The sequence below is a fragment of the Eubalaena glacialis genome, chromosome 14 (genome assembly GCF_028564815.1).
Source record: "Eubalaena glacialis isolate mEubGla1 chromosome 14, mEubGla1.1.hap2.+ XY, whole genome shotgun sequence".
NCBI lineage: Eukaryota > Metazoa > Chordata > Mammalia > Artiodactyla > Balaenidae > Eubalaena > Eubalaena glacialis.
Window position 1 is genome coordinate 63,661,009 of NC_083729.1, and position 11,051 is coordinate 63,672,059.

Sequence of the window (11,051 nt, forward strand, 5' to 3'; positions counted from 1 at the left end):
TGGCAGCAAAGAGAGTAGTGGAGGGCTGTGAAGGGCCAGCTCATTTCATGAGGAGCTCTCATACTTCTGTGAGTACCCTGCCACCATAGTCCTGGGGCTTTCCAGGACTATGCTAAGTTCTGTATTACCTCCTCCTATCACATGAGAGGCTCCTCTGAGACAGGGGACATCTCCCAGATCACAGCTACCAGGCTACTAAAACCTCCCTCCACCATCACTGGTGTTCACTGACCACCAGCCATATCCAGGAACTGCACTAGATGCTTTAATTACATACTCATTTCATCCATTACATCAATCCTGTCAAGGTATAAATTAGCCCCATTTTACAGATGAGAAAACTGAGGCACCAAGAGTTTACTTGACTGGCCACAAGGTGGCAGGTTTGGAAGGGAATCTGCAACTAAACAGGCCCCTCCTCTTAACCATGAGACTGCCTTTCCCCAATGGAGTTCTGTCTGGGCAACACAGGGCTATCATGTGCTCTCCTGGAGTTCTCTGCCACCATTATCCAAAGCTGAGGAGGGCACACCCCAGTCCTCTCCCCACTGGAAAATGTGCAGACTTACTATCTTAGCAGCTCACACCAAGGTGCTCCAGGAAAGGCCACCAAGGGTGGCCATGAGAGCCAGAGGTGGAAGGTGCAAACCGGAGTGGGGGCAGCAGCCCTCACCCTCTGTCAGTGGGCATGCTGTTTGGTCCAGTAAACTAAAAGATCAGGCTGATTTCACAGACTTTTCTGCTGCCCACTACAAGTCCCCCTCCTCCTGCCCCCTCCAGGTTCTATAAATAACCCAGGTCAATGCATCAGAGGAAAGGCAGCCAGGTGGGTGTGGAAAGATCCTGGCGGAAAAGATGACTTCTAGAAAGTAAATTAAGGCTCCCATTCAGATCAAGGGGACTGTCCTTGGCTGCAAACAGGCGCACACGGGCTGACAGACATAGACAGTTCAGTTAAGGAAGATCCAGAGGCCAAGAAGAAAGCAAGAGCAGGAACTGAAAAAAAAATCAAAGCTCCTCCCCCACCCCACGCAAGTCACTGACCTCACAGAAGCCCCTCCCCACAAGCTGAGACTTTTTCTGTCTGCCCCTTAGTCTCCCCTCTAGTGCCCCCCCCCCGACCCCCAGACCGAGATGTGTTATCTACCAGTCGGGTCAGATTAGCTGAGAGGTGGAGACTGAAGGACTGGGAGAGAAAGGGATGGAATGAATTTGGGGACAGGAGCCTCTTCAGAAGAAGAAAGGGCTACGAGAGCCAGAGGAGAGCTTTCTGCCTCACCCCCACCCCCCTGGGCTCCCTGAGCCAGGCAAGAGGGAGAGGACAGAAAAGGGGAGGAAAAAAACAAAACAAGGGCCAAACTATACCACATGATCCACACCCAGCAACCAAACAGCAAGTCATGAGGGAAGGAGAGAAGGCCAGGGGAGGGGGAGATGGAGCTAAGTCACAGCCCTGCCCAAACCTGCCCTGTGCTAACCCGTTTCCCACCCTAGGCTGCAAAGGGCCATGAAGGCCTTCTCTACCCACATTTTTGAAATGTTCAAGGTCAGATCCTTTTCTATCCAAATCCTGCTTTCATTTGGGTCTGTACCAGGCTCATCCTTCTCCAGCAAGCCTTCCTAGATTTACTCAGTTGGATGCCATTCCACTTGCGTAAACCTTTCCAGCAACTGTCCCCAGCCCCTTACCCTCCCCATCCAGGGCCCATGGGCCTAGGGGTGGCGTCACCCCAGTTAACCACTTGAGTGACCCACAGCAGGTTGTCAGCCCTGCGGACAGGCTTCCGGATCCTGCCCAAGCCCAAAACAGGAAATGAGGCTCCAAGTCTGAAGCCTTGATCTTAACACAGGGAAAGTTAAACGCTGCCAAAATAAATGATTTTTAAAAACCCACTGGTAAACCCTCTGGCCCTTCTAGGTTTAAGTGACTGGGAGATTGTCTCCTGCTGTCCATTAAGCACGTGCTGCCTCCACCTCAGGCAAGATGCTTGAAGCCTGATTAAAGCGTTTCCTTCCTTTACTTAGAGGGTCTCCTGTTCTCAGACCAGAGACACAGAAGGGAAGAATCGGGGGCGTCTCTAAGCAACAGAGGGCATCCGAGTACCAGGCAAGAAGCAGATGCCCTCTGCAGTCTCTAGATTTGGTGGGGCGCCTCCGTTCAACCTCTGCCCTCCTCGAGGACAACCCTGCACCTTCTTTCCCCCAGAGGGCGAGGCAGGGCCTCCCCATTCCCCTACAGGCCTGGTGTGGACCCGAAGGCAGTTCCCCTGCCCTTCGAGGAAAGTGAAACAGGCCCGGAGGCCCTAGGAATGGCCCCAAGATTTTCCTTCTTGAGGTTCCCCATAGTCCAAGAGCCTCTGGATCCCACTCCTAACTTTACTTGACAATCTACTCCTAACAGTAGGCCACCATTCTCACCTCCCCCCCGCCTTCCAAGGACCCACCAGCGGCCAAGCACAGCCCAGCGCACATTTGGGGATCGGAAGGAGACCCCGATATGCGAAGAACCAACTTGTCGGTTTACGCCCTTGAGCGCTAGGCAAAAGGGCGCACCGCCCAGGCCGAGGTTCGGGGTCCTGCGTCTCCCCAGCCACGCCCCGCAAGGCCCTTAACCGTTTCCGCTCCCGCGCGCCCCTCACTCACTGTGTGTGCTGGGCGCGGCCTGCGCCGAAGACCTCGTCCAGCGCCACCATGGCCTGGCCCAGGAACTTGTCGACGCCGATGAGCGAGCGGTGCATGGTGGTAAGCACTAGCTGGCAGGCGGCGTTGGAGCCCGCGGCCCAGGGCGCCGGGCCCGCGTCGGTCTCCTGCGCCCGCAGCAGGCCGTCCAGGGCGCCAGGCGGCAGCTCGAAGGAGCACTCCTCGCGCCACTCGGGGCATCCCGGCGTCTTCTCCACCACCGACGTGCTGTACTTCTCACGGCCCACCTGGATCACCGTATACGCGTCGCTGGTGCTGCCCGCGCCCGAGCTCTTGCCCCGCAGCCCGCGGGCCCGCAGCACCGTCACCTGGACGTGCGTGGGTAGCCAGCGGGAGGGCCCAGCCGCCGTCTCGGCGCCCCGTACCAGGGCCATGGCGGGGGAAGCGGCGGCGGGTGAGGGCTGGCCGAACCAGGCGTGGACACCCGGACCAAGTGAGAAACTGGGCAGCGGCGGAGGGCAGTCAGGAGCCGGCTCGGACCGCCGCCGCCGCCCACAGGCTCGGCCGCCGCAGCTGCGGGTTGGGCTGGGCCGACCCGGCCGCCGCCTCCCCGCCTCCCGGCCGCCGGCCGCGCCGCGACGTCAGCGCCCCGCCTCCCGCCCCGCCTAGCGGCCGGCGTCCCGCGACTCGCGACCTAGCCCGTAACCGCGCGGAGGTGCGGCAGAACTAGGGGACAGTGCCCCCACGCCTTCGCCCGGGCTGCTGCAGACCAGCCTGGAGCTGGAGGGTCGCTGAGCGCCGCGAGGACCGTGGGCGGGGCGCAAGGCCTCCGCGGGGGGAGGGGGGGCTCCCGCGTTGGTCCCCAGGAAACCCCGCCTCGTCTGCGGGCAGCGCGGCACCCTCGGCCGGGTATGAAATGCCCGCTCCGCGTCTCCCGGCCAATCCCAAGTCGTCCTTCAGGACGTCCCTGCTCCGGAAAGCTGTCGCCCTAAAACTGCCCCGCCCCGTCCCTCCCGGCATGGCCATCCCCTTGGCGCTGGCAAGTGGGAGCGATGCGGACCCGGGCTGCTCCCCAGTCTCGAGCGGCACTCCCCCTCCTCCTCCAGCCCGCCCCTGCCTGGGAAGATGCCAGCGTGAAACCAGAAGTGATTCACGCTACGCCACGTGATGGCCCCGCATCAGCGACCTGAAAGCGGGTGAGCTGCCGCTGTCTCCCACCTCCGCGCGCGCGGGAGGAATCACGTGTGCAGCCAGAACCTGGCGCGGGAGTCCAGGGAGCTGGGCTCGCCCTCTGCGGACACTGCGGCGGAGAACAGAGTGATGAATAAATGAGTAACCACATCAGTATTTAAGTGTTCACTCGGACCGCTGGGGCTTATGCGTCACGAGTTGGGGGAAATTATAGGCTCTGGTGGAGGTTTTAAACAATTACTTACACCCATTAAGTGCCTACTATGTGCAAAGCCCTGGGTATTACTTGCACGCTTGGTTTATTATTAGTAATGATAACAATGGTTAATAATTACAGATGCTGAATTTCGGCCAATGCTGGTCCGTGTGCTTTACATGCGTTACCTCATTTTATCCCCAAAACAACCCTGTGGGGTGAGTATGGTTTTTAATCCTTATTTTCAGGAAGGTAAAGTTGCAGCTTAGGGAGGTTAACCTGCCCAAGATCCGTAACTGGCAGAGGTGGGATGTGAATCCACACAGATGACCCCAAAGTCTGTACTTTTCTTTTTAACTTTCAGAGCCTGTATTAAAAATAGTATTTTTAAAAAAACATGTAACACACAGCTAAAAACAAAATAATAAAATAAAGTAAAAAAATCAAATGGGACAGAAAGGCTTATGAGAAAAGCAAAAAATTCCTTTTCCACCCCTCATTCCAGGGATAACCACTTATAGCCATTTGTGTTTTCAGGCCTGGTAGTTACCTCCATATTTCTACATAAAATGCTTACATAACTATATCTAGAGTTATCAGGACTGACCATTATCTATTGTCTTCCTCCTGTGATAGGTAATGATTTATCTCACACCCACTTCCCTCCCTCAATCTTATGTAGTTATGCTTTTTTTTTTTTTTTAGTTCCTCTGTTGGATACTTTGATAGTGGAAACCTTTATTTCTTCTTGGGGAGACTCTCCACAGTACATCTTGACTTTTTATGCTGTGAAAGGAGGATGCCAAAATCCCACTTTCCGGGCCATGTCCTCTACCAGGAATATGGTTGTACACCGGGCACCTGAGACTCATGGGAGCATATGCACCAAGGTTCAATCCTCACAACCTTCCACCTTAACTGTGATCAGAATGGGGTGGAGGAGTTCTCCACACTGAGCCCCATAGCCCAGCATCCCTGTGGACAGCACCTAGCTTTGGAGACAGCCAGATCTGCCTATGGATCTTGGCTCTCTGCCACTTAGCAGCAATAAGACCTGAAGATTAAGTCAGCTCTCTAACCTCTCAGGCTTGTTTCCTGATCTAGAAAATGGGGATAATGATTCCTACTTTAAACAGTTGCTGAGAAGATGACATGAGAAAATATTGTCAAAGATTTTAACGCAGTGGAAACCATCACAAATGATCTCAAAGCATCTGGACATCATATATAGTTTTTTTTCTAATTATAAGTTATTTGGAAAATATAGAAAAATATAAAGAAGGAAATAAAAATAGATTAGAATCTCACTGTTCAGAAATAAACACTGTTAACAATTTGTTGTATTGCTTTCCAGTCTTTTCTCTACACTATATGTTGTTCTTTTATATGCATTATGGTTGTGAGGCAACTGTACTGTAATGGTTAAACCTGTGGGCTGTGGAATCCTGGTCCTAGCATCTACTTTATGTGTACTATCTCATTTACCCCTGAAGACAACCATTTAAGGCAGGTGCTGTTGCTACTCTCAGCTTCACGGATGAGGAAGCTAAAGCAGCTAAAGTTTGGATGATTTTCCCCAAGTTTCTAACTGGAAAATTGCAGAGAGTGGACTTGAACTCAGGTCTGAGTGACTCTACTGCCTCTGGTACTCTGCCCTCACACTAGCTTGTTGGTCATCTAAGCACTACATCATCTGAAGTCAATAAAGCGGGAAATGTTGTCATACCCATTTTACAGATGAAGAAATTGAGGTACAAAAAAGGTTAACAGACTTACCCAAGATTATAGAGTCAGGATGAAGCCCCTGAGAATGGATTCCCCAGGGGCTTTGCAAATGAAGATATCTTTACCAAACCACAACTAACATATTTGTCACTGTCCTTTAATGGTTCTGTTTCATCTGTTTCTTAGCTCTTCAACATGACCAGACTGCCTCTTCCCTCCCGCCTCCCTCTGCCTCCCCCATGGAGTAGCAAGGCTCCAGGAAAGGGCAAAAGAGAACTCAGATGGGCTACTCCCGCTCTCCTTCCTCCTGCCCTGGCCCTCATAGTTGGGCAAGGTCAGGCTTCCTGCTGGCCCGGGATTGCAGCTGCAAGAGGGCAGTGAAGCCAGGAAAGGCTCCCCTGCAGGTCACTTGGCCCTAGGAGAAAGGGCGGGCTCTGCTAGCTGTCTGCAGTTGAGAAAAGAGCAGAAACTCTGAAGACACTGAGGTCTTGGTTACCTAGAGGTGTTTTTTCCTCTGGAAGATGAGACCACCCATCCCCACCCACTGCAGTTTGATGTGAGGGTTACAGAGAGGACCCTCCTACTTCCTCTTCCTCCCCAGGGCTGGATGTGTTCACCGCCTCCCTGGGCCTCTCTAGTCCGTTAGGGACAGTTCTTGCTTTGAAAGAGTGGTCCTTTGTGTAATTTCCACTCATTGCTTCCCTCTGCAATATCATAACCCTTCCAGACAGGCACTTCAAATATATTTGCCTGACTCTTCAAGCTACATTTCCTCCTGTCCTTCGCCCTCCCTCCCACATCTGTTTTCTAGGCCCCTCACTGTAATAGAGTCACACAGCCCGGGTTCAAATCTTCGTGCCACCACTTACTAGCAGTATGAGCTTGGGCAAATTACTGAACCCCAGAGTCTCAGTTTCCACGTTATAAAATGAGCCTAATGATGGGAAATCACTTCATAAGGTTAGCATGAGAGCTATCTCAACATACTCTAAGCAGTGATGAGTAATATCATCTTAGAAATCTTTGCTTAAAGCAAAAGGTTATACCTCCTTATTGTTTGATTTGCATTTCTTTGATTGCTAGTGAGATTGAACATTTTTTCAGTTACTAGTCATTTATATTTCCTCTTTTAATGAGTTGTCTATTTCCTGAATTGTCTATTTTCTATGCCCATTTTTCTTTGAAGCCTTAACTTATTAATTTATATTAACCCTTTCTATGTTAATAATAACACTTTGTCTTTTATATTTATTGCAAATATGTTTTGACATAAGTTAAGTAGTCAAATCGTTGAATTTCTTCCATTGTTTCAAGCTGAGGTTCTTCCACACTCACAGGTCCAATAAATATCCATTCATAGTTTTTCTAGTTTTTAAATTGTTTGGCTTTTTCTTTGTTCTCTCATTCTCTTTAAATTCTTCTAGAAACTATTTTGGTGAATGATTTGAGGTGAAAATCTAACCTTCTCTCCCCAACAGCTATCCAAGTTTCCCAATACTTATTGAAAAACCCTATCCCTTTGCCACTGATTTTCTCATATAAGTTTTTATATACATACTATAGGCAGAGTCTGAACTTTGTACTCTAGTCCACTGAGGTTTATATCTTTTTGTCAGTGCTATTCTGTTTTAATTATTGTTGCCTTTTAAATGCTTTATACAGCGGAAGAGAAAATCTTTACTCATTTCTTTTTTTTCAGAGATTTTTATAGCTACTCTCACCTGTGTATTCATCCATATGAGCTCTAATTCTTTTTGGAATTGTGAGAGAAATTGTTGTGAGAAAAATTGACATCTTTACAAACAACAGCCATACTCTCGGCTTCTCTTTAACATTGTGCTGGAGGTTCTAGCTAGGGCAATTAGACAAGAAAACAAACTAAAATTATCCAGATTGGAAAGGAAGAGTAAAACTATCTCTGTTTGCAGATTACATGACCTTGTAAATAGAAAATCCTAAGGAATCCACTAAGAAATTATTAGAACTAATAAATGGGTACAGGAAGGTTACAGAATACAAGATCAATATATTAAAATCAATTGTATTTCTAAAACTAGCAATGAAAAATTAAAAATAAAATTAAAACAATTCCATTTATAGAAGTATAAAAAAGAATAAAGTACTTAGAAATGAATAGAATATAACAAAAGAAGTATAAGATTTGTACACTGAAAACTACAAAACATCATTGAAAGAAATTAACAAAGACCTAGTTAAATGGAACGACATCTCACTTTCATGAATTGGAAGACTTAATACTGTTACGATGCCAATACACCCCAAATTGGCCTGCAGATTCAACACATTCCCCATCAATATCGCAGCTGCTGTTTTTGCAGAAATTGACAAGCTGATCCAGGAAATCATATGGAAATGCAAGGGACCCAGAATAGCCAAACAAGTCTTGGAAACGAAAAGCAAAGTTGGAGGGTTCACACTTCCCGATTTCAAAACTTACTACAAATCAAGACAATGAGGTAACTGGCATAAGGATAGACATAGATCAGTGGAATAGAATTGAGATTCCAGAAATAAACCCTTATATTTATGGCTGACTGATTTTTCAATAAAGGTGCCAAGACCATTCCATGGGGAAAGAATGGTCTTTTCAACAAATGGTGTTAGGACAGCTGGATATTTGCATGCAAAAGAATTAAGTTGAACCCCTTCGCTACACCATACACAAAAGTTAACTCAAAATAGATCATAGACCTAAATATAAACACTAAAACTATAAAGCTTTTCGAAGAAAATGTAGAAGTAAATATTCATGACCTTGGGTTAGGCAAAGCCGTCTTAGATACAACACCAAAAGCACAAACAACCAAAGAAAAAATAGATAAACTAGACTTCATGAAAATTAAAAACTCTTGTCCTTCAAAGAACACCAACAAGAAAGTAAAAAGACAACCTATGGGATGAGAGAAAATATTTTTAAATCATATACGTGATAAGAGGCTAGTATCCAGAATATTTAAAGAACTCATAATTCAACAATAAAGACAACCCAATTTAAAAATGGGCAAATGATTTGAATAGATATTTCCCTATAGAAGATATACAAATAGCCAATACATACATGAAAAGATATCAAAAACATTATCCATTAAGGAGATATAAATCAAAACCACAATGAAGTACCACTTCACTCCCTCTAGACAGATAATAACAAGTGTTGTCAGGATGTGGAGACCCTGGAACCCTCATACATTGCTGGTGGAAATATAAAATGGTACAGCTGCTTTGGAAAACATTTTGGCAGTTACTCAAATTGTTAAACATGGGAGCTACCATATGACCCAGCAATTTCACTCCTGGAAATATGCCCAAGAGAAATGAAAACATGCATCTTACATAAAAAGTGTGCATGAATATTCATTCCCAGATTCCTACCTCAAACCTACAAACCTATGACCACCTGCATTTTTCCTATCTCAGAGAAAGAGGTGTTCCTGTGTGCTTCATTTTCCTCTCTGTGCCTTGGGGCAGTCTAAGCTTCCATCTCCTCCTTCATTTCTGTGTTTCTTCTCCACTGCCTCCTTCATTCTCATCATATAAATATGCTCGTCTCTCCCAATATAAACAGAGAAACCAACAATTCCCCCTCTCTGTCAGTCTGTACAATGTCCTCCTTTCCTTCAAGTTTTCTGAAGATGATTTACCCTCCTCGTCTTTATTCCCTTCTTCCTCATTCACATCCCAAACCACAGCAGCCTGGCTCTCCAAGCTCCTACCCCATCTGTGATTGCAAAATTCCAGGACCCTACTTCAGTCTTTATCTTACTTGACCTCTCTTTGGCATTCAGTAGTTAATCACTCCCTTCTCCAAACTCCCTCAACCCCACTCTCTGCCTCTGGGCCTGCTCTTTTTTTTTTTTTCTTACTTTATTTATTTATTTATTTGGCTGTGCCGGGACTTAGTTGCAGCATGCGGGATCTTTAGTTGCAGCACGCGGGATCTTTTAGTTGTGGCATGAGGGCTCTTAGTTGCAGCATGTGGGATCTAGTTCCCTGACCAGGGATCGAACCCAGGCCCCCTGCATTGGGAGCACGGAGGGAGTCTTAACCGCTGGACCACCAGGGAAGTCCCTGGGCTCTCCTACGCTTTTGCTCCTGCCTCTTCCTCCACTCACTACTTCTAGGTCTCCTTCAGGGGCTTCTCTTCCTTCCCCCATTTCTTAACATTGGTTTATTTCTCAGCCCTCTTCTCTTTTCACTCCTCAGACTTTCCCTGGAGATTTATTTGGAGAAATGGCTGATTCTAGGACTAGGGCAGGGAAAATACAAGATGAGCTTGTATGATTTTGTAAAGCCAGAAAACAAGGAAATCCTCAGGAAGAAAAGCAGGGGAAGTAGAGGGGTAGTGTCAAAAGAGCACACGCCAACATGAAAGAACTCCCAGTGGCCAGAGCTAGAACAATTTGAGTAATACAATATATCACAATGGTATTGGACTATAACCCATAAAATAAAACAAATATCCATGAGTCTAAAGTTATATCAATAAATGATTGAATGAATAAATAAGTAAATGAGGAGAAGAGAAAAATCTGCCTTACAGAAGAATTCTGATAGATACTGCCCCCCTCCAAGAAGTGGAACTTAATTCCCTTCTCCTTGTGTGTGACTGGACTCAGAGACTCACCTTCAAAGAATAGAATATGAAAAATGGAAATTTTACAGTGACAAAACCTGGCAGACACCACCTTAATCAAGTGATCTAGATTAACATCCCTGGTGATAAATCATATTGATTAGCATGTGCCCAACGCAATAAGGGCATTTCACCTCTGTGCCTTTCTAAAAACTCATAGCTGCTTTCTACACAAGAGAAAAACAACAGACAACTCCAAATTGAGGGGCATCCTTCAGAATACCTGAGTAGGACCCTTCAAAAGTGTCGAGGTCACGATAACCATCAGAGATGGGAGGAAATTTATGAGACATGTCCTTCCTTGAGGGGACCTGAGCTGTGTACGTCCCTAACACATCCCCCAAGTGCGATCCTTAAACACTAGGTTTTAGTTTTACCTGTTATTTTGAAGAAAAGACTTTTTAAAAATTAATTAGTTTATTTACTTCTATTGAGATATAGTTGATTTATAAGATTATATAAGTTTCAGGTGTACAACATAGTGATTCACAATTTTTAAAGTTTATACTCCTTTTATAGTTATTATAAAATATTGGCTATATTCCTTGTGCTGTACAATCTATCCTCTTAGCTTATTTATTTTATACATAGTAGTTTGTACCTCTTAATCCCCTACTCCTATCTTGCCCCTACCCCTACTCCTCT

The 11,051-nt window shown here is 46.7% G+C and overlaps 1 protein-coding gene across 2 annotated transcripts in view; it reads right to left on the minus strand.

Annotated features, from left to right (window-relative positions):
* The window catches only part of RAB11FIP5 (RAB11 family interacting protein 5), a 36,448-nt gene extending 33,190 nt beyond the window's left edge, over positions 1-3,258 (minus strand). Inside the window, exon 1 of one of the 2 annotated variants that reach the window (XM_061168677.1) lies at positions 2,644-3,258. In XM_061168677.1, coding sequence (XP_061024660.1) covers positions 2,644-3,074 — 431 coding nt within the window. In that variant the 5' untranslated portion in view covers positions 3,075-3,258. The remainder of the gene's footprint in view (positions 1-2,643) is intronic. The other variant, XM_061168678.1, reaches the window with a different exon arrangement.
* Between the last annotated feature and the right edge of the window lie 7,793 nt (positions 3,259-11,051).